At 44.6% G+C, this 24,135-nt stretch overlaps 1 protein-coding gene across 6 annotated transcripts in view; it reads right to left on the bottom strand.

Moving 5' to 3' along the window:
- Positions 1 to 24,135, bottom strand: part of LOC106585608 (vinexin) — a 53,941-nt gene that overhangs the window by 7,252 nt on the left and 22,554 nt on the right. For all 6 annotated transcript variants that reach the window (XR_001323991.2, XR_001323992.2, XM_014172014.2 and 3 more), the window contains exons 2-13: positions 22,825 to 22,902; positions 21,648 to 21,842; positions 21,215 to 21,293; positions 16,460 to 16,596; positions 16,150 to 16,213; positions 13,455 to 13,490; positions 13,271 to 13,352; positions 12,806 to 12,920; positions 10,482 to 10,610; positions 6,021 to 6,131; positions 5,123 to 5,181; positions 3,231 to 3,319 (exon numbers count right to left, since the gene is read on the bottom strand). Coding sequence is in view for 4 of the 6 variants with exons in the window: in XM_014172014.2 (XP_014027489.2) it covers positions 3,231 to 3,319; positions 5,123 to 5,181; positions 6,021 to 6,131; positions 10,482 to 10,610; positions 12,806 to 12,920; positions 13,271 to 13,352; positions 13,455 to 13,490; positions 16,150 to 16,213; positions 16,460 to 16,596; positions 21,215 to 21,293; positions 21,648 to 21,842; positions 22,825 to 22,836 (1,108 nt within the window). In the remaining 2 variants the exon portion in view is untranslated. The remainder of the gene's footprint in view (positions 1 to 3,230; positions 3,320 to 5,122; positions 5,182 to 6,020; positions 6,132 to 10,481; positions 10,611 to 12,805; positions 12,921 to 13,270; positions 13,353 to 13,454; positions 13,491 to 16,149; positions 16,214 to 16,459; positions 16,597 to 21,214; positions 21,294 to 21,647; positions 21,843 to 22,824; positions 22,903 to 24,135) is intronic.

Raw genomic sequence — 24,135 nt, 5'->3', positions numbered from 1 at the left:
ACACTTAACATTTGACAAAAACACATACTGGAAGAACTGTGCAGATACAACGTTTGGTTACAGAATTTTGGTAAATCTCCCTCAGTTGTTTATATGACCATGTTTTTCAAAAACTACTGCACATAACAGTAGAGTAGTGTAGAGTTCAATACAGTACTGTAAAGTGGAGTATAGTTCAGTACATTAGTGTACTCAACTCTAGTTCTCTACTGTGTACTGTACTCTTCACTCTATTCTACAGTACAGTACAGGATTGTACTGTACTAAACTTTACTTTTCTGTACTAAACTTCTCTTTACTGTATGGTGCTGTGCTGTCCAAACTTGTGAAACACAGACGTCTATGATTGGTTCAGATTTGGTCTGGTCCGGACAAAATCTGAACCAATCATGGACATCTATGTTTGGGGCAAATTAAGACAAAAAAATTACGTCCGTTGACGTTAAAATCAAGGCCAGGACGGACTGACCAAATTTCAACTACGTTTCAATGTCCATGGACGTTCGGTGTTGGTCGGTGCTCAGTGGGTGAGTATGCTTGTTACAGTAAATGGAAAGAGAGGGGGTTCATGGGTAGGTGTGAGTAAGAGCCGGGAGAGGAGACATCATTGGAGAGAGTTCTGTCACCACCAGATGACAGAAAGACAAATAAAACAGTTATCAGCTGAACATAACAGTAAGCTAGTGGAAGGGAGGACAGTAGCAGGTGGCCCAACTGTGGTTTGTGACTATGATTTCCGATTGTAGCCTATTCAAATTGCAGAAATTCCATTACCGATTTTTCCCGAAATGCTGTTACAGATTTGGTAACAGAATTTTGAGTTTTAATCACTTAATTCATCAACAAAATTGATATCAGTAAAAACACTATAACCAATTGAAAGGTCTACCTTCACTTTTTACTTCTGTGAACTTCCATTGTCCTCCCTCCTCATGAGGGAGATAAATTAGAAAATATCTTCAAGATTGTGGGTTTTTGGTAACGGAATTTGAAGGCACAAGGCAATGTTTTTTAAACTTACAGAAGGCAAAAAAAATATTCTAAACGAATTATAAGTATTGGTATTAGTTGGCAGTCGTCTTTACTTCAAAATTATTGTGTTTTGATGTATATCTAGTACCTTGAAATACATTTTTGTTTGATGTTTTCTAAGACCCCTTTTCCATCTCTTTGACAAGAAATCAAAGCCTTTGCTTATTCCAAATTCTTGGAATGGAAAATGGAAAAAAATGTATATATGCCTTAATTTCTCTAAAATATTGACTCTTAGCTTTCATTTGACATCCAATTTGACATGCTCATATGAACTTCACATGTTGGTGCTCATGGGTCCTTTTACATGACCTGTAGCAGAATCACAATGTTTATCAGTATATTTTGTAAAGCCTACCAATCCAGCTTTTGTTTCTTTAAGAGTATAATTATATCAAGCCAGTGGGAAGATATGTAAACATTCAACGGACCCTCTCCTGTTCAATGCATGTTATTGTAGCCTTTTCCTGTAGTCAAATGACCTAGTGGCCTCAAGGGTGGAGTGTTATTCATATTTCTCATGATTTCATAATAAAACATCCAGTGTTCTATGTCAAACAGTTTTGTTATATTTCAGTCATCGGTGATGTATATAAAGTGTAATATTGGGATGTAAACTCAAAATGTAATACATTTCAACTCTATATCTGACACGGTACAGGTGTCTTCTTTTTTGTTTTGTTTCCAGATTTGTTTAAGACAACCAAGAAACACTCTGTGTGACCCTGATTTAGCCTACTGCAGTAAAGGTTATTAAAAGACGCCAAACTTTTGGGCTGGCTCTTGGACTAATCTCCAAGAAAAACAGTTGGATAAAGCTAATCTATAATTAAGACTTCTGGCCCGCAGTTCCTATTTTTTGTGCTTCCTCCCCACCCTGACACTACAGATCTTTCCATACTAAAAGTAAGAAACCTCTCCTCTCTCTAACCCAGATCAGATTCATATCAAATTCGTTCAGACAGATCAGGTAACAGACTACAGGAAATCACAAGGAATCAAAAGACTTCAACAATAGTCCCGTATTGAATTACTGTATTCCGTTAGTAGAGGCTGCTTTTCCATGGACTTTTCACTGATTCGATTATATAAAGTACACTACGGTATATACATTACATTATGTATTTTACCCACTTTTAAATTAAGCAATTCCTATAACAGAATTCAAGTACATAGCAGTATTATGCCCAACCTACTGTTACTAGTCTTTACTGAACTATTTTACTGAGACTGCATGTTGAGCGTCAAGGATCATATTACCTCTACCTTACCTGCCACCCTAGACCCACGTCAATTTGCTTACCGCCCCAATAGATCCACAGACGACACAATCGCCATCACTCTGCACACTAGCCTATCCGATCTGGACAAGAGGAATACCTATGTAAGAATGCTGTTCATTGACTATAGCTCAGCATTCAACAGCATAGTACCCTCCAAGCTCATCATTAAGCTTAAGGCCCTGGGTCTGAACCCCACCCTGTACAACTGGGTCCTGGACTTCCTGACGGGCCGCCCCCAGGTGGTGAAGGTAGGAAACATCACCTCCACTCCGCTGATCCTCAACACTGGGGCCCCACAAGGGTGAGTGCTCAGCCCCCTCCTGTACTCCTTGTTCACCCATGACTGCATGGCCAAGCACACCTCCAACTCAATCATCAAGTTTGCAGATAACACAACACTAGTAGGCTTGATTACCAACAATGACGAGACAGCCTACAGGGAGGAGGTGAGGGCTCTGGGAGTGTGGTGCCAGGAAAATAACCTCTCACTCAACGTCAACAAAACAAAAGGAGATGATCGTGGACTTCAGGAAACAGCAGAGGGTGCACTGTTTTCTATACTATTCTACGGTATCTCATTCACTTAATAATGTTTACATATCTCACATTACTCATCTATATGTATATACTGTATTCTATATCTTAGTCCGTTCCGCTCTGACATCGCTCGTCCATATGTATATACTGTAGTCTTAATTCCTACTTAGATGTGTGTATTGGGTATATGTTTCATTTGTTAGATATTACTTGTTAGATATTACTGCACTGTCGGAGCTAGAAGCACAAGCATTTCGCTACACCTGCAATAACATCTGCTAATCTCGTGTATGTGACCAATCAAATTTGATTTGAGTGGCCTAGCCATTGCACCACTCTTTCTGAATGCTTGGATCCAGGATCAACTCCTAATCTTACCATGTGTGGGACTGAGGGCTGCCCTCTGAGCAACAGCTGATGTGGGGACAATGGGACGATGGAGAGGTTGCTTTGCATCAGTCAAGGAGCTGGGAGGGGAAAAAAAAAAAACACAAAAAAAGATAGCATGTTTACTTTATGACTGTATGCTCCCACAAACTCCTGTCAATGAGATTTTTCCAAATCTTAACAGCCCACATGGTGGAGCTCCACACAATATGAGGGGACAAAGTGCTGTGTGCTGCAGTAGACACATTTGTCATGCAGACTTGGCCTCTGGCCACAGCTGCTGGTTTGCATGTAAAGATCAAATAAAGATGAAACAGATGCAGAATCAGATGACTCAAGCGTGAGAGAGGAGACTCTGGGGACCTTCTGTCTTTGGAGAGAACTTTTAGTCATCCTAATCACTGACATTATTACCATGTTGAAATGACAGGGAAACTTCATCCAAAACATAACAGCGTGAGCAAATCAGTGTCATTATTAAAACAAACATATCTGAGAATGTGCATTAGGTCGCTGGGCCAAAACATGAGCTCAGTTTAGCAAACAACTAGGAGAAAAACTGTCCAAGAATGTATTAAGCAAGGTAAGGTGCCCTCTTGAACTGACAAATATTGGACTGCAACTTGTTAAAGGTATATAACTCAACTTAAGTAATCTATAAGTGTCTAGGCAGCAAGAGTATAGTTACTTTGTCAAGTTCTCATGTCTTAACTACTAGGGAACCAACGACTGTAAAGACTCATTTATGGCAACAGCAGTGAGATGGACAAGAATAAGAACGCGGGAGTTAGGCCAGGGACTCATCCATTAACCTGTCTTGTCCTGGTGTTACCTCCCTCTGCAGCTCACACTGGCTCCATGCTGTCCATTGACAGCAAAATTTGGGATCATTCTGAAGGATATCTTTAGAAAGTCACAAGATTCTGAATTGGATTATCTTTTAGAAACTGTTGTTCCAAATCACTGTAGAACGGTTATTTCTCATGCCTGCAAAAATGTATTGACCGCAATAATTTGAATTGTAGTTGGAGACTTGCTTCATCTGCCTGCACTGGTTATCAAGCCATGGTCTATAGACTCTTCAATGACCAATCTGCCAGTGCACAGACACAGATACAGATACAAGCCACTGGGTACAGATGTCAATTCCACGTTGGTTCAGCGTAATTTCATTGAAATGTGGAAACAACGTTGATTCAACTAATGTGTGCCGATTGGGTTTCACCGTTTAGTACCAAGACAACAGCAATCCAAATGGTTGTGAGCAGTCTTGTAGATGCTTAGTTATTGAAAACAGTCATTCAACTGTAATGACCAAGTAAAAGTCTTAATGCCATTGACGTGGATCTTATAGAAACAACAGGTGGATTTGTTACTCATAGCCAAGTGGTATGAGGTGTCAGAAATGTGTTGCCTTTGTGGGACAATAAAGTTGTAAAATACTTTTATGGTCCGAAAACAAAGCACAATTCCTGTCAGAGACCAACTGGCAGATCTTTGTCCACCAAAAAATATTTCTGGATGAAAAAAAATCACAAGAATGATTTGACAGAGGCTAAAATATTTGCGGAGTAGATATGCCCTCTGTTATGAACAGATTTGTCAGAGCAAATCAAATAATGGTGTGTGAATTACATGGTTTTGAGGACACACATCAGTAACTATAGGAGCAGTATACAACAATGAACAGTATAATAACTGTTTCCTGTATCAACAACAATCCCTGCACATATTTCACAACAGGAAAGTGATACAGCTACAACCAATGACCTACCCTGTACAACTTGAGACATCGTTTTACTGTTTGGGATAAAAACCATTGTATGTACAATCACACCAACACACAGAGCCACAACTTTGTGCAGACCCGACCCGTAACTCACCTGTTGTCCCGTGTTGTCCCTGTCCCTGCAGCAGTTCCTGGATCAGCATTCCTGGCACCCTGGAAGCAGAGATCACATTAAAGGCTGTTCTCTCTTGAAGGAAATCTCACAGATACTGAGACAGAGCAGAGGTGGTTACCACTCCCAAAGGAGCCAGAGGAAGACAGAACTCCCCTGGGTCCTACACTCCTTTGAATACAATAATAAGATTGATAATGGTATTTTTATCTGTGGTATCTTTGATTGAGGAGTAACAACCACATACAGCTGATGATTAGATGAGGTGCAAATTAAGGTTGTGAAGAGAATCAGCGTCAACATTTGAAGAGTGAAATCAAATCCTTGAATTCAGCATCAAACGCATACAAGTATTGCTACAACTGAACCTCTGTTTCTACTGACAGCGAGAGGGAAAAATCAAACAAATGCTTGTTGGATTTACAAGCAGATTTAGATTTGTGGGGGGTTTGGAGGCATGTGATTTGAGTCAGACACATCTAAGTGCAAGGCAGGCAGGCATGTCCTGGGGGCGTGAGTAAGGTCAGAGGGCAGTGTCAGGGATGGCATGCAGGGTTGTCTGTCTCAAACAGTTCTCAGGAGGGGAGATACTCCATAGCTGGAAGGGACTATCATCAACAACAACAGATATAGACTAGTCAATTGAAACTAGGTGAAGGTTCTGGTATAGCATTGGGGAAGTCTTATTACTGTACTGCAACAAAGAAAAGTTATGATGCTGTCTTTGGATAAGCCCTGCTTATGATAACATGGATTTATGATATTGACTTATGCATGCAAGTAACCAGACCTCATTGCTAGCGGAGTGAGAGAGGGGGTTACAGGCAGGGTAGCAGGGAGGAGTGTTGCTTCAGCAGAGTGACAAGAAGGGCCTCAGTACCTCACCCTGGCCTCGTCGTGTCTGCTTCTTCTGGGAAAGTCTTCTCTCCAGACCCTGGATGTCCGAGTCCAGCTCAGCCTCAAAACAGCTCAGCTCAGAGAGCAGAGACTCCTGGCCAATGCAGCGCAGTGGTTGGAAGGAATTCAATGAGTCAAATAATACACTATATACACTGCTCAAAAAAATAAAGGGAACACAAAAATAACACATCCTAGATCTGAATGAATTAAATAATCTTATTAAATACTTTTTTCTTTACATTGTTGAATGTGCTGACAACAAAATCACACAAAAATAATCAATGCTAATCCAATTTATCAACCCATGGAGTCACACTCAAAATTAAAGTGGAAAACCACACTACAGGCTGATCCAACTTTGATGTAATGTCCTTAAAACAAGTCAAAATGAGGCTCAATACTGTGTGTGTGGCCTCCACGTGCCTGTATGACCTCCCCACAATGCCTGGGCATGTTCCTGATGAGGTGGCGGATGGTCTCCTGAGGGATCTCCTCCCAGACCTGGACTAAAGCATCCGCCAACTCCTGGACAGTCTGTGGTGCAACGTGGCGTTGGTGGATGGAGCGAGACATGATGTCCCAGATGTGCTCAATTGGATTCAGGTCTGGGGAACGGGCGGCCAGTCCATAGCATCAATGCCTTCCTCTTGCAGGAACTGCTGACACACTCCAGCCACATGAGGTCTAGCATTGTCTTGCATTAGGAGGAACCCAGGGCCAACCGCACCAGCATATGGTCTCACAAGGGGTCTGAGGATCTCATCTCGGTACCTAATGGCAGTCAGTCTACCTCTGGCGAGCACATGGAGTGCGGCCCCCCAAATAAATGCCACCCCACACCATGACTGACCCACCGCCAAACCGGTCATGCTGGAGGATGTTGCAGGCAGCAGAACGTTCTCCACGGCATCTCCAGACTCTGTCACGTCTGTCACATGTGTTCAGTGTGAACCTGCTTTCATCTGTGAAGAGCACAGGGCGCCAGTGGCGAATTCTCTGGCAAATGCCAAACGTCCTGCACGGTGTTGGGCTGTAGGCACAACCCCCACCTGTAGACGTCGGGCCCTCCATACCACCCTCATGGAGTCTGTTTCTGACCGTTTGAGCAGACACATGCACATTTGTGGCCTGCAGGGCTCTGGCAGTGCTCCTCCTTGCGCAAAGGCGGAGGTAGCGGTCCTGCTGCTGGGTTGTTGCCCTCCTACGGCCTCCTCCACGTCTCCTGATGTACTGGCCTGTCTCCAGGTAGCGCCTCCATGCTCTGGACACTACGCTGACAGACACAGCAAACCTTCTTGCCACAGCTCGCATTGATGTGCCATCCTGGATGAGCTGCACTACCTGAGCCACTTGTGTGGGTTGTAGACTCTGTCTCATGCTACCACTAGAGTGAAAGCACCGCCAGCATTCAAAAGTGACCAAAACATCAGCCAGGAAGCATAGGAACTGAGAAGTGGTCTGTGGTCACCACCTGCAGAACCACTCCTTTATTTGGGGTCTCTTGCTAATTGCCTATAATTTCCACCTGTTGTCTATTCCATTTGCACAACAGCATGTGAAATTTATTGTCAATCAGTGTTGCTTCCTAAGTGGACAGTTTGATTTCACAGAAGTGTGATTGACTTGGAGTTACATTGTGTTGTTTAAGTGTTCCCTTTATTTTTTGGAGCAGTGTATATACACAAAAGTATGTGGACACCCCTTCAAATTTGAGGGTTAGACTATTTCAGCCACTTCATCATCTGGCAGTCCGACGGACGAATCTGAATTTGGCGGACGCCAGGAGAACGCTACCTGCTCGAATGCATAGTGCCAACTGTAAAGTTTGGTGGAGGAGGAATAATGGTCTGGGGCTGTTTTTCGTGGTTTGGGCTTGGCATATTTAGTCCAGTGAAGGGAAATCTTAATGCTACAGCCTCCATAATCAACTGACGGACTGTGGACCAGATCCGGAACTGGGTCAATACGGACCGCAGGTCCCAAAATAAAGTATACAAAAATATATATATAGTACCAGTCAAAGTTTGGACACACCTACTCATTAAAGGGTTTTTCTTAATTTTTACTATTTTCGACATTGTAGAATAATAGTGAAGACATCAAAACGATTTAATAACATATATGGAATCATGTAGTAACCAACAAAGTGTTAAACAAATCAAAATATATATTTGATTTTGGATTCTTCAAAGTAGCCACTAATCCATGATGACAGCTTTGCACCCTCTTGGCATTCTCTCAACAACACCTGGAATGATTTTCCAACAGTCTTGAAGGAGTATGCTGAGCACTTGTTGGCTTCTTTTCCTTCACTCTGTGGTCCAACTCATCCCAAACCATCTCAATTGGGTGATTGTGGAGCCCAGGTCATCTGATGCAGCACCATCACTCTCCTTCTTGGTCAAATAGCCCTTACACAGCCAGGAGGTGTGTTGGGTCATTGTCCTGTTGAAAACACATGATATTCCCACTATGTGCAAACCAGATGGGATGGCATATTGCTGCAGAATGCTGTGGTAGCCATGCTGGTTAAGTGTGCCTTGAATTCTAAATAAATCACAGACAGTGTCACCAGCAAAGCACCCCCACACCATCACACCTCCTCCTCCTCCATGCTTCATGTTGGGATCTATACATGCAGATATAATCCGTTCACCTACTCCGTGTCTCAAAGACACAGCGGTGAATCAAAAATCTCAAATTTGAACTCATCAGACCAAATGACAGATTTCCACCGATCTAAAGTCCATTGCTCATGTTTCTTGGACCAAGCAAGTCTCTTCTTCTTATTGGTGTCCTTTAGTAGTGGTTTCTTTCCAACAATTCAACCATGAAGGCTTGATTCACACAGTCTCCTCTGAACAGTTGATGTGTCTGTTACTTGAACTCCGTGAAGCATTTATTTGGGCTGCAATCTGAGGTGCAGTTAACTCTAATGAACTTATCCTCTGCAGCAGAGGTAACTCTGGGTCTTCCTTTTCTGTGGCGGTCATCGTGAGAGCCAGTTTCATCATAGCTCTTGATGATTTCTGCGACTGAACTTGAAGAAACTTTCAAAGTTCTTGAAATGTTCCGCATTGACTGACCTTCATGTCTTAAAGTAATGATGGACTGTCATTTCTCTTTGCTTATTTGAGCTGTTCTTGCCATATTATGGACTTGGTCTTTTACCAAATAGGGTCATCTTCTGTATACCACCCCTACCTTGTCACAACACAACTGATTGGCTCAAACACATTGAGGAAAGAAATTCCACAAATTAACTTTTAACAAGGCACACCTGTTAATTGAAATGCATTCCAGGTGACTACTTCATGAAGCTGGTTGTGAGAATTCCAAGACTGTGTAAAGCTGTCATCAAGGCAAGGGGTGGCTACTTTGAAGAATCTCAAATATAACACTATTTTGGTTACTACATGATTCCATATGTGTTATTTCATAGTTGTCTTCACTATTATTCTACAATGTAGAAAAAAGTAAAAAATAAAGAAAATGAGTAGATGTGTCCAAACATTTGACTGGTACTGTATATTTTTTTTTAGTCGGTCCGTGTTTCGAACGCTGGTATATAAACACGCATAAGACATGGAAGAATGCATAGAATTGCAGGAAATTAGCTTTAAAACAGCAACAACAACAAAAATCTCTGCCCAATGCAAAATGTGTAGTATTGCAAGAAATGAGCTTTACAACTGCAACATTTTCTCACTGCCAACAAGAGGGATGTGAACAGTTTGGGGTCGTATGGGTTGCGAGGTGTGGGTTTGTTTCTACGCCGATAAATTACATTATCCATCCGGACCTTTGCCACCTAGGACATTTCTGTGATTGGACCTTCTCAAATAGTACTTGAGTACTCCTGTGCTACAGCACACAATGACATTTTAGATGATTCTGTGCTTCCAACTTTGTGGCAGTATGGGGAAGGCCCTTTTTTGCACAAAGTGAGGTCCATACAGAAATGGTTTGTCGAGATCGGTGTGGAAAAACATGACTGGCCTGCACAGAGCCCTGACCTCAAATTGGAAGGCCGACAGTGAGCCAAGCCTAAGTGCCCAACATCAGTGCTCGACCTCACTAATGCTCTTGTGGCTGAATGGAAGCAAGTCCCTGCAGCAATGTTCCAACATCTAGTGGAAAGCCTTCGCAGAAGGATGGAGGCTGTTATAGCAGCAAAGGGGGACCAACTCCATATTAATGCACATGATTCTGGAATGATACGTTCGACGAGCAGGTGTCCACATACTTTTGGTCATGTAGTGTACCACTGAATAAAGTAATTCTCTAAGACATTGTTGGCTCCATAGTTGTATAATCCTGGTAAGATTCTATCTGTCCATGCTAAGTTTTCCTTATTCTTTGCTAGCTCATTAAAACAATCATTGCACTTGGCCATCATGGTCAAGGTTATGACAGCTATCATATCACTGTGAGCACTCACCTCGAAGGCGGATGGCTTAGACGGCTTCTCTATGGGGGACCAGGGTTCCTCTGTGGGTCTGTGCTGGGGCGGCTGCTGGGACCGCTGTAGTGGAGGCAGCTGGGGCTTCTGCACCGGCTGACCCTGAGGCTGGGAAACACAAACATAAAGACTTTGAACACACAGTCAGACAGGGAGAACAGACATTTGGTCAGTTGGTTATAGTAGACGTATCAAACAGTAAACGACTGTAGAGGTTACATCCTTATAGGTTACTCACAGCCCTAGCATTTCATCCAACTGGGTCACTTCGTTTACACTTCATCCACATCAACAATTTAATAGCCAGACGAAACAGAACTCATTCCCTCATTAAGAAGATATACTGTTTGTCCCAGTTACTGACACCAGAAAGAATTGCATCAAGCTACACTCTTTAAAAAAAACGTCAACTTCCTAACCCTTTTTCATGTTCCTTGAAATACCTTGGCAGAGTGAGATCCAGTTATAGCCAAAGTACTCTCTCAGCCAGTAGTTATCACCGGAATCACAGGCCTGATATCACTTAGGAGTGCAGCAATTGATATGGTCTGTGTTCTCTGATTGTGTGATTCTCTGTACACAGGCAGGCCTGGTCTAAGGAGAGAAGTCGCTGGAGGTAGAAGATGTACCTAACCACAGATCGAGGATCAGATTACACTACTGTACCGCCAATCTTCATTTTAACCATTAGGGGGATTAAAAATAGGCCGTGGCTGCGGATCCATAGATAACCGCCCTGTTTCGTCCCCCTCCCGCCCTGTCCCGCCTCCCTGGAAAGATCTGTATCACGTTCTGCTCATATGTTTCTTTACCTCTACTTTATGGGCACATTTGTTTGGTCTCCCTCCTTTCCCATTTTTCACTGTCAATCGAGAATGATAGTTGTTCAAGTTTTACCAGTGAAATGTCCATGCACATCCATGCAGCGTCTGCATGCCAACCATTTGATTTCAATCAGTTACATGGGAATATGCATTTACATCGTTTTAGTTATGTACAGTGTTGTTTCAAATTATGTACAGTGGACGAATTTTAGAGCAGATGGTGTTAACTGTAGCATACCTGTGTTTTGTTTCAATCAAAGCACATCTTTTTTGGCCGGCACTATTGAGTTGTGGCCGCATGAAAGAAAAACAAAGCACCTTTCGCCAGAGTAGCTTCGGGACCTTTAAGCTCCGAAAAAGAAAAGAAAAAACCCGGATCCAGAAAAAATATCTGACCCTGTATCAGTGAGTTAACTTTTACCTAATCTAGAGGAGTCCAGGCTATGACCTCCTGAGGAAATGCAATAAGCCTCCATGCTGTGAAGCATTACACACCACAAGAGGTTAACAGGCATAATCAGTATCACAAGACGCCTGGCCCCGTGGGGGACTCTACTGTGGCAGATGGGAAACAAAGCTTTATTTTCTTCCCATTATGAGACGCCAGGCTCAATTTGCACCAGATCTAGGACGTGGTGACAAGAGCCATTCAAAACTTCAGCCCAGACAAAGACAGTCCACTCTAAATCATTCAAGGTATTTTAACAGACATTCAGTACTCACAGGGCCTCACACTCCCACACACACACACAAACATGTATGGGCAGTTAAGAGTTACCTTGTTTATTTTAGTTAGATAATAAGTTACCCAGGGAACACATGCATCACAAACAGCAATACTAACACTGTTGACCAGCCGGTAGTTCACGGCAGTTCATGGTAAACAAACACTTTCTTCATGTTATTTTGCTTGTTCCAAAACATTCTCGCAATTATTAAGAAGGAAACTGGAAATACACCTGGTGTGGGTGTGCCATTGTACCAATGACCGCATTAACAAGTTCCTAATTACCTGGCGTGAGATGCTTGATTGATTGAATTCATTGGATCATTAAAAGTAGTAGGCTGCTCCAGCTTGAGACAACATTACATACATAAAAAATTAACATAAAAACACCTGGAGGCTTATTTTCATTGTGCTCTCAGCTGAGAAGCATTCCAGGGTATTGACACAAACTAATCCTCATAGGAAAAAGATTAGGTGAACGCTGTCACAAGTAGCTCGAGGGCAGCCCACCCCCACACTAGTGAATACAGCACATAGAAAAACTCACAACAATAGTTCTGAGGCTAAGCCACAAATCTTTTGAAAACTTAAATGAAGAACAAGTTGTTTTACAATCAGGAATTTTGAATCTAACTCCAAGAAAATATGTGCAACAGTGCTACCGTTCAACACAAACACTATGTCCAGGTGCCATCCAAATTCCAGCGTGTAGAAATGCTGCATGTTATATTAAAAAGAGTGCGAGGATTTACCTGGCTCTGGACCTCTGATGTGGTGCTCTGTCCAGGCTCAAAGTCAAATATGCTCCTGGGCTGTGGAGGGTGCCCCCATCGGTCTGAAAGCTTATCTTTAACCCCCAGCTCACTCCTGAAACACAATCCCCAACATGCACGCAAACAACTTAAATCATGGATTCATTGTCAGTGCCTGTAGGAACAGATCCAAACTTGTCTCTCCCCCAACTCCTTGCCTTTGGACTGTGTTGGAATTCACACATATAGCCATTCACCCAATTACCAGGTTGCCAAAAGTTGCATGTACCTCATGTTTTACAATGACTGATCACATGCATCTGATGTACTGTGAACTTAGTCATGGTTATACAGTAGTAGAAACAAACACATCTTAACATTCTCAACAGGAATTCTACTGTTGTTTTAAATAAGGAGGTTGAACATGAACTCGCCCAGTCGTCTTCATCAGTCTCTCAGTCTCACCAATCAGGGAGGGCTCCATAATTGTCCATATGGGTTAGAGTCTCCTGCCCACTGGCTGAGTCAGCAGCGAGGGCCCGGCTCCCTTAAGATCAGTAGAAATGAGTGTTAGGAAATACTGGTCATCTAAATAGAATAGATTTGTTACAGTTCAGAACATGAAACCTGATATTTCCACTGCACTCACTTTCAGCAGACCATCGCTCAGAGTCCTCGTCAGTTTCTATCAAATGGGCAAAGACAGCAAAGAGAAACAGGGATTTAGATAACAGTAATCATAGTAAGCCCTTCCCCCATTGAGAGGTCTGTAACATGTACGCTGGGAGTCGGGAAACAAGTTCAGGGAGTGACTTTTAATAATAAATAACATAAGGAACAAACAAGAAACATGAGTAGCGTACAGACATGAAACAACAGAACAGAAACAATAAAAAAATATATATTTAACCTTTATTTAACTAGGCAAGCCAGTTAGGAACAAATTCTTATTTACAATGACGGCCTACACCGGCCAAACCTGGGCGATGCTGGGTCAATTGTGCTGCGCCCTATGGGACTCCCAATCACAGCCGGTTGTGATACAGCCTAGATTCAAACCAAAGTGTCTGTAGTGACGCCTCTAGCACTGAGATGCAGTGCCTTAGACTGCTGCGCCACTCGGGAGCCCCAATAACACCTAGGGAAAGAACCAAAAGGAGTGACATATATAGGGAAGGTAATCAGGCAGGTGATTGAGTCCAGGTGAGTCTGATGATGTGCTGATGCGCGTAACGATGGTGACAGGTGTGTGTAATAATGAGCAGCCTGACGACCTCAAGTGCCGGAGAGGGGGTATACGTGATAGTACCCCCTCCCTGTTGCGCGGCTCCAGCCGCAGAACGCCGACCAGAGGGACAGTCCCGAGGCCGGGTCTCTTCTGCCGAGGCGCGGGAACCTGACGAGCCGGCCGAGGCGCGGGAACCTGACGAGCCGGCCCAGGGAAGCTGACGAGCCGGCCCAGGGAACCTGACGAGCCGGCCCAGGGAACCTGACGAGCCGGCCCAGGGAAGCTGACGAGCCGGCCCAGGGAAGCTGACGAGCCTGACGTGATGAGCCGGCCGAGGAAGGGGAGCCTGACGTGATGAACCGGCCGAGGAAGGGGAGCCTGACGTGACGAACTGGCCGAGGCGGGGGAGCCTGACAAACCGGCCGAGGTGGGGGAGCCTGACAAACCGGCCGAGGCGGGGGAGCCTGACAAACCGGCTTAGGCGGGGGAGCCTGCCGAGCCAACCAAGTCTTGTGAACCTGACGAGCCAGCTGAGGCTTCCTCGGTAGACTCAGCAACGGACGCTTGACGGGACAACTGGGTCTTGTAAACCTGACGAACCTGCTGAGGCATGGAAGCCTGATGAGCCAGCTGAGGCATCCCCGGTAGCGGCCCCCAAACACGACGTCATCTACACTCACAAAGAAAAAACACAAAAAAATCTCCCTGATGCTCCCCTTTGGTGAGGCGTTATTCTGTCACATGTACACTGGGAGTCGGGAAGCAAGTTCAGGGAGTGACTTTTAATAATAAATAACACAAGGAACAAAATAAGAAACATGAGTAGTGTTCAGACATGAAACAATGGAACAGAAACAATAACGCCTAGAAAAAGAACCATAGGGAGTGACATATATAGGGAAGGTAATCAGGCAGGTGATTGAGTCCAGGTGAGTCTGTTGATGCGCCGATGTGTGTAACAATGGTGACAGGTGTGCGTAATAATGAGCAGCCTGATGAACGAGCGCCGGAGTGGGAGTATACGTGACAAGGTCATGTAGATGAGGAACATCCACCCATTTGCTCTGTTGATTTGTGATCATCTCAAACCTTTAACTCATCATTATGATGCTATATTCTATTCAGTTGTTGCATTCCAATGCCATTATCTTTGATATGTGAGTAGTGCAAATATTTTCTGTGGTCTGCCAAAAGAATCCATCACCTGCACAATAATCAGGTTGGTGCCTGATCAGACACAATATTACACTCCCCACAGTGGTGGGACTGGGCCTCTGAGGAAAGATCAGTGGCTGTGATACCTGTTGGGGTTTAAAAGCCAACTGCCTGGAGAGTGTTGACACCTGAGAATCAGTTTTAAACCAAGATCCATCCTGGACATTCTTGTCATCTCACCCTGAGTATCACCAAGCATACACATAACCACGAATAGACTACTGATATACAACTGGAGATAAGGACCGGTATAAAGGAATAGACTACTGATATACAACTGGAGATAAGGACCGGTATAAAGGAATAGACTACTGATATACAACTGGAGATAAGGACCGGTATAAAGGAATAGACTACTGATATACAACTGGAGATAAGGACCGGTATAAAGGAATAGACTACCGATATACAACTGGAGATGAGGACCGATATAAAGGAATAGACTACTGATATACAACTGGAGATAAGGACCGGTATAAAGGAATAGACTACCGATATACAACTGGAGATGAGGACCGGTATAAAGGAATAGACTACTGATATACAACTGGAGATAAGGACCGGTATAAAGGAATAGACTACTGATATACAACTGGAGATGAGGACCGGTATAAAGGAATAGACTACTGATATACAACTGGAGATGAGGACCGGTATAAAGGAATAGACTACCGATATACAACTGGAGATGAGGACCGGTATGAAAGATGTAGGATGGAGTTCGATATGTAGAGAAGTTGAAATAACTGGGTATAGATATCAAAATAGCTTGAGCGTTCTTTCCTCTCCTTGGAATAATCTGCACTCTGGATCAGCTTTCTGGAGGCTGACACTGACAGAAAGGAATTGTCTGTGTGGGCTGGTGTGTGTGAGAGAAGGGGCGAGGGAGGAGGGGTCATACCTTCTGGCTTCTTGTGGATCTGTCTGAACATGCTCCTGTACCAGTCTTTGGGCTGGTTCACACTCTGGAGTGAGAAAAGAAGGGAACATGACAAAAACATATTTGTAGACACAGAAGTTTGTAGACTTAGAAGTTTCAGAGTACATAAATTAGAACATTTTGGCTCCACGTAAATGACAACTAGGAGCAGACCAAGTAGTTTTTTCTGCGTGAGTGACCAATTTAGGAAAGACTCTGGGCCCTAGGACCATATGTGTATAGTGACTCGAGCTCCACTGACGAATGCTGCTGTACACTAAGTTTATCTCACTGATCTGGAGGCGATGGGCATCCCTGTCTCATCCACTGGGCCGATCCCAGAGAATTTGATAAGGCGCTCCTCCCTCGTAGCAGCCCTCCGCGGCAGAGTGGAAGAGCCCCTGGTCTGGACTCCATTAAACAGACCCCCTGTTACAGAGAGAGAGGACAGCACAGGTCTGTTATCAAAGGCAGTTTAAACTGTCCTCATTCTTCTTCTACATTTCAGCTGAGTAACAGTATGAACATTCAAGCTGTCGTCACCATCATTGCCACTGGGTGGCCACAGAGTGCCACTGTGAAATGGAGTTTGATTTCATTCATGAAACACTGTTGTTAATTTTGTGGTTAATACCCCACATCATATCATTCATTTTAGGGTGATAACATGATTGTGAAGGCTTGATTGAAGCTGGTTATAAAAAAAAGATCTGTCCTTCAGTGGTACATAAAGCTTTGACACATGAAACACAGAGTTATGAAAAAATCTTTTAGCACAAGATTCAACCCATGCTCTACTTGGCCTAAACACTGGGAAGAGACTACATCACATACAGTATTAGTCAAGTCTCCCTTGAGGGTACTACTTTCACCAAAGATCCCATAAAACTTGCACATTCGTTTAAGATACACTATGCAGAAATCACTCCGCCATTTCCTGGTTGCTAAAATTCTAATAGTTTGCCTAACTTCAGTTTATCTGACAAAGCAAGCAAGTCTAGTGTAGAGAATCATTGTACAATCTAAACCGCTGTGAAATACAGTACCAGTCAGAAGTTTGGACACACCTACTCATTCAAGGGTTTTTCTTTATTTTAAACTATTTTCTACATTGTAGAATAATAGTGAAGACATCAAAACTATTAAATAGCACATGGAATCATGTAGTAACCCCCCAAAAAGTGTTAAACAAATCAAAATATATGTTATATTTTAGATTCTTCAAAGTAGCCACCCTTTGCCTTAATGACAGCTTTGCACACTCTTGACATTCTCTCAACCAGCTTCATGAGGTAGTCACCTGGAATGCATTTCAATTAACAGGTGTGCGTTTGAGCCAATCAGTTGTGTTGTGACAAGGTAGGGGTGGTATACAGAAGATAGTCCTATTTGCTAAAAGACCAATTCCATATTATGGCAAGAACAGCTCAAATAAGCAACGAGAAACGACAGTCCATCATTACTTTACAACATGAAGGTCAGTCAATGCGGAAAATTTCAAGAACTTTGAAAGTTTCTTCAAGTTCAGTAGCAGAAACCATCAAGCACTATGATGAGACTGGCTCTCACGAGGACCGCCACAGGAAAGGAAGAGCCAGAGTTACCTCATTAGAGTTAACTGCACCTCAGATTGCAGCCCAAATAAATGCTTCACTGAGTTCAAGTAACAGACACATCTCAACATCAACTGTTCAGAGGAGACTGCGTGAATCAGGCGTGAATCAGGCCTTCATGGTGGAATTTCTGCAAAGATACCACTACTAAAAGGACACCAATAAGAAGAAGAGAAACACGGCCAACGGACATTAGACCGGTGGAAATCTGTATTTTGGTCTGATTTGAGATTTTTGGTTTCCAACCGCCGTGTCTTTGTGAGACGCAGAGTAGGTGAACGGATGATCTCCGCATGTGTGCTTCCCACCGTGAAGTATGGAGGAGGAGGTATAATGGTGTGGGCGTGCTTTGCTGGTGACACTGTGTAATTTATTTAGAATTCAAGGCACACTTAACCAGCATGGCTACCACAGTATTCTGTAGCGATATGTCATCCCATCTGGTTTGCGCTTAGTGGGTGTGACGATCGTCGTAATGAGGAGACCAAGGTGCAGCGTGGTGAGTGCTCATGTTCAAATTTTTATTTTAACTCAGAACACTAAATCAAAACAATAAACAACGTAAAATGAACGTCACGTTCTGCAGGCTAACTAAGCTGTACAAAAACAAGATCCCACACTGAAGGAGGGAAAAAGGGCTGCCTAAGTATGATTCCCAATCAGAGACAACGATAGACAGCTGCCTCTGATTGGAAACCATACTAGGCCAATCAAAGAAAAAGACAACAAAGAAATATAACACATAGGTCAGGGTGTGGGGTGGGCATTCTAACAAAATAGAGAAATAAAACATCTCTCTCAGGTTAGGGCGTGACAGTACCCCCCCCAAAGGTGCGGACTCCCGGCCGCAAACCTGAACCTATAGGGGAGGGTCCGGGTGGGCATCTACCCATGGTGGTGGCTCCGGTTCGGGGGGTAGTCCCCGCTCCGCCCACTGATCCCTCCGCTTTTGTGCCACCGGACTGTGGATCGTCGGAGGAACCAGACCGTAGATTATCGACGGAGGCTCCGGGCTGCAGGCCGCCATCTCAGGAGGTTCCGGACAGTAGGCCGTCTCAGGAGGTTCCGGACTGTAGGCTGTCACAGGAGGTTCCGGACTGTAGGCAATCTCAAAAGGTTCCGGACTGTAGGCCATCTCAGAAGGTTCCAGACTGGGGACCGTCGCTGCAGGCTCCATGCCATGGATCATCACTGCAGGCTCCGCGCCATGGATCACCACTGGAGGCTTTGTGCCATGGATCATCACTGGAGGCTCAGGGCCATAGATTATCACTGGAGGCTTCGTGCCATGGATCATCCCTACAGGCTCCGGGCCATGGATCATCCCTACAGGCTTCTTGCCATGGATCATCACTGGAGGCTCCGGGCCATGGATCATCACTGGAGGCTTCGTGCCATGGATCATCACTGGAGGCTTCGTGCCATGGATCATCACTGGAGGCTTCATGCCATGGATCAACACTGGAGGCTTCTTACGTGGAGCCGGAACAGGTCTCACCGGACTGGGGAGATTCACTGGAGACCGGGTGCGCAGAGCAGGCACAGGGTATACTGGGCCGTGGAGGCGCACTGGAGGTCTGGAGCTTAGGGCTGGCACAACCCGTCCTGGCTGGATGCTTACTTTAGTCCGGTAAGTGCGGGGCGCCGGCACAGGACAAACTGGGCTGTGAAGGCGCACTGGCGATACAGTGCGTAGAACTGGCACAGGATATACTGGGCCGTGGAGGCGCACTGGAGGTCTGGAGCTTATGGCTGGCACAACCTGTCCTGGCTGGATCCCCCCCCCCCGTAGCCCGACAAGCGCGGGGCATTGGAACAGGCCGCACTGGTTTGTGCTGGCGAACTGGGGATACCGTGCGTAGAGCTGGCGCAGGATAACCTGGGCCGAAGAAACGCACCGGAGACCAGGAACGCTGAGCCGGCACAATCCTTCCTGGCTGAATGCCAACTCTAGCACGGCCACTGCGGGGAGCTTGCACAGAGCGCACCGGGCTGTGGCTGCGCACTGGAGACACCGTGGGCATTACCGCATAACCCAGTGCCTGACCAGTCCTACTCTCCCCACGGTAAGCACGGGGAGTTGGCTCAGGTCTGAAACCTGACAATCTCCCCGTGTGCCCCCCCCCAAAACAAATGTTTGGGGTTGCCTCTCGTTGCCTCTCGCTGCCTCCACTTGTTCCCATGGGAGGCGATCCCATCCAGCCTGGATCTCCTCCCACGTCCAGGATCCCTTTGCCGTCCAGGATGTCTTCCCAGGTCCATGTCTCCTGACCACGCTGCTTGGTCCTTTTGTGATGGGATCTTTTGTGACGATCGTCGTAATGAGGAGACCAAGGTGCAGCGTTGTGAGTGCTCATGTTCAAATTTTTATTTTAACTCAGAACACTAAATCAAAACAATAAACAATGGAAAACGAACGTCACGTTCTGCAGGCTAACTAAGCTGTACAAAAACAAGATCCCACACTGAAGGAGGGAAAAAAGGCTGCCTAAGTATGATTCCCAATCAGAGACAACAATAGACAGCTGCCTCTGATTGGAAGCCATACTAGGCCAATCAAAGAAAAAGACAACATAGAAATATAACACATAGAATGCCCACCCCACACCCTGACCTAACAAAATAGAGAAATAAAACGTCTCTCTCAGGTCAGGGCGTGACAGTGGGACTATCATTTGTTTTTCAACGGGACAATGACCCAAAACACACCTCCTGGCTGTGTAAGGGCTATTTGACCAAGAAGGAGAGATGGTGCTGCATCAGATGACTTGGCCTCCCCAATCACCCGGCCTCAAACCAATTGAGATGGTTTGGGATGAGTTGGAATGCTGAGTTAAGAAAAAGCAGTCAACAACTGCTCAGCATATGTGGGAACTCCTTCAAGACTGTTGGAAAAGCATTCCTCATGACGCTGGTTGAGAGAATGCCAAGAGTGTGCAAAGATGTCATGAAGGCAAAGGGTGGCTACTTTGAAGAATCTAAATCTAAAATATATTTTGATTTGTTTAACACTTTTTGACTTACTACACGATTCTGTATGTGTTATTTCATAGTTTTGATGTCTTCACTGTTATTCTACAATGTAGAAAATAGTAAAAAATAAAGAAAAACCCTTGAATGAGTAGGTGTGTCCAAACTTTTGACTGGTACTGTATATTTTCCATAAACAAAAATATTGTATTTTCAACAGTTTGAAGCTGGTGTACAAAACCGAAAGTAAACGACTCAAAAACGAAAGTTAAGAACTGGAAGCATAGAAAAAGGGCACATAGAACCAATCTACTGCTTCTTAGACTTGCTTTCAATGAGAATGACAGATTTATAACAAACCATTTCTTTGTGAATTTGGTCGGTTTGCCCAAAAAGTTACATATTTAAATCAAACTCAAACTGTGATGCTCTATATTATAATTTCAAGACAATTCTAATCTTACCATTTGATTGAGCAGGGCCATAGTATGATCCAAAATGAAGGGGGTCAGTAAGAGGGCCACTCCCATTGACCTCTGAGACCTAGGATGGAAACCCAGTCAGTCCAATATCAGCCTTAGTTGGAGAGCATTTGACTGTGACTATTGTCGCAGTCAAATGGAAAATGAACAACAACTTAGTGTGTAGTGCAGGATACATTAGCATATATTACATTATTCAACACAAAGACAGGACCTCTATCAATATCCAGTACATTCCAGTCCAGTGGCATAACATTGAACCTGTGATACTAGACAATGCCACAGGGAGAAGCAGCTGTCTGATGAATATGACATGTGGTCTCTAACCCTAACCCAACCAGTAACCTCAGAGAAACTGCTGTTATCATTGCAGTGCTACAATAACTAGTTGTATCTCCTTGAGAGTGGTGCTTACCTTAATTTGCTCCACAGGTGGCAGTCTTGTGGAACGGAAGGGGCTGAGAGGGGGGGTGGGGAGCCCCGCGGAGATGACCACCACCTCCTGGGTCAGATCTGGAGGGGACAGGTGATGCTGCTGGCTGGAGGAGGAACCATCATCAGAGAAGACGATACAAGAGCCGTTCAGATGGTCCCGGACTTCCACACGATGCTACAGGAGAGACAGTAGAACACTATATCTAAATACAGCCATGTCATGTTGTCAGTGGGTCATGTCATGTTGAGATGATCACTTCACCCTTCTGTCTCTCTGTGAATGTTTATGTTTATTTGTCTGTCTGTCTCTCTCTCTCCTGGTGAAAAGGCCTCGAATTTAACTAAAGCAGAGGAGCAGAAGGAAGTTCTGTTCCATCCACTTCATCATCTTCCTTGCAGAGGCTGGAGAAAAGACCCATTCAGGACCTAAATCAGGGGGCTGAAATAGGAGAGGCACATTATAAACCCATGAACCATCCATTCAGCTGGGCTGCGTATTCTCCAACCAGGGTGCGTGGCCCAGGCCGAGGGGGTCGGAAAGGGGTTGCTGATGTTGACCACAGTGAAAGTGCACCACCATTAGCGATGCTCCCAAAGCCCTCCCCTGCTCTCTTCCTTTCCATAGCGGGTCCGCCCCCCTCCTTGCTGCCCAATACCACCAATCCTATCCAACTCCTGCGTGTTTGAATGCATAAGGGGGGGCGTTTGAGCTCTCCAGTGTGGACTCTGGGGGTCATGGGAAGTTCCTGTGCCTTTCACACAGGGTGAAACTGTATCTAGTTAAATCAGAGCGCTGCCTTGTGGAGCCAGGACTGGGGCATTTTCATGGAAATTCTAGCCCGTCCATAAATAGCTGTTATTTTCATTCTACCTTGTACGTGTTAGTGTTTTTCCTTGTTGTTTAGCATATTTAAAAGGCCTCCCTCTGTGTGCTGTTCATGCCAACTCTGCCAAGGCAGACTTCAAAGATAAGAATTATTGGCTCTGACAGAGCAAAATCTTTTTGTTTTTAACATCTCTAGCAAACCTTCAATGCTTTGGGTCTGCCTGAATATATTATTTCATAGAATTCAATTCTACTAAGGATCTAGCTCTCTTCCTGTGCTCTTACATTTTGAATTATTTGTGAGTTAGGGAGCATGCCAAAATGCCTGTACCTGAGACTTCATGTCATCTGTTATGGTCCTGGATAGTCTCTGACGTCCAAGTCTTTGTGCAGATGCCAAAGTATCCACCTGAGATAAACAAAACACACATAAAAGGTTAGATCATGACCAATAATTGATGTCATGCTTATTCACACGCAGAGAACAATCACATCACACCACGGCAGCATATTCTCTTTCATCCCCAAAGGAGACAAATAGATTCATGGTCATTTCCCTCTTAATGCAGAGACAATTGCATTATGCTTCTGAGCTGGGTCACATCGAAGTATTGAAAACTGATAAGGAAACTGACCAAAAAGCTCAGGAGATGCAATAATGAAAGAAACTTAGAATGTCATTCAACCAGGGGAATCCAGGTGAAAGCTATGATCCCTTATTGATGTCACCTGTTCAGTCCACTTCAATCAGTGTAGATGAATGGAAGGACACAGGTTAAATAAGGATTTTCAAGTCTTGAGACAAATAAGACATGGATTATGTGAATGGGCAAGACAAAAGACTGAAGTGCTTTTGAACGGCGTAAGGTAGTAGGTACCAGGTGTGCCGGTATTGTAAGGACTGACGCCGGAGATGAGAAGCAGGTACGGGGAGTCAACATTTAAGAAGGAACAGACATGAAACAAGACAGGTGCAGCGTCAGCACACGGGCAAAACAACAACATTCGACAATCAATGAAGCAGCGGGGGAAAGAGATGGGGAACTGACAAATATAGGGGAGGTAATAAACAGGTGATTGAGTCCAGGTGAGTCCAATAATACACTGATGCGCGTGACGGGGAAAGGCAGGTGTGCGTACTGATGGTGGCAGGAGTGCGTAATGCTGGGGAGCCTGGCACCCTCGAGCGCCAGGGGGGAGGAGTGGGAGCAGGCGTGATAGGTATGTGTGTGTCAAGAACTGCAACGCTGCTGGGTTTTTCACGCTCAACAGTTTCCCATGTGTATCAAGAATGGTCCACCACCCAAAGGACATCCAGCCTACTTGACACAACTGGGAGAAGCGTTGGAGTCAACATGGGCCAGCATCCCTGTGGAACGCTTTCGACACCTTGTAGAGTCCATGCCCTGATGAATTTAGGCTGTTCTGAGGGCAAAAGGGAGTGCAACTCGGTATTAGGAAGGTGTTCCTAATGTTTTTAGCACAGTGTATTTCCAGCAACAAACAGCTTTTCCACTTTCTCACTCCATCCAACAGTTATTGGTTAATTCGTTATGCATGCTGAGAATCACTCCCAGAGATCTGAACTTTGATACACTTCCCGGCAGAAGAGCAGGCATGCATTCAACACAGAATGATGTGT

Source organism: Salmo salar, chromosome ssa24, assembly GCF_905237065.1.
Source record: "Salmo salar chromosome ssa24, Ssal_v3.1, whole genome shotgun sequence".
Lineage (NCBI taxonomy): Eukaryota > Metazoa > Chordata > Actinopteri > Salmoniformes > Salmonidae > Salmo > Salmo salar.
Note: the sequence above shows the minus strand (reverse complement) of the source record. Positions and strands in the feature narration are given on the sequence as shown.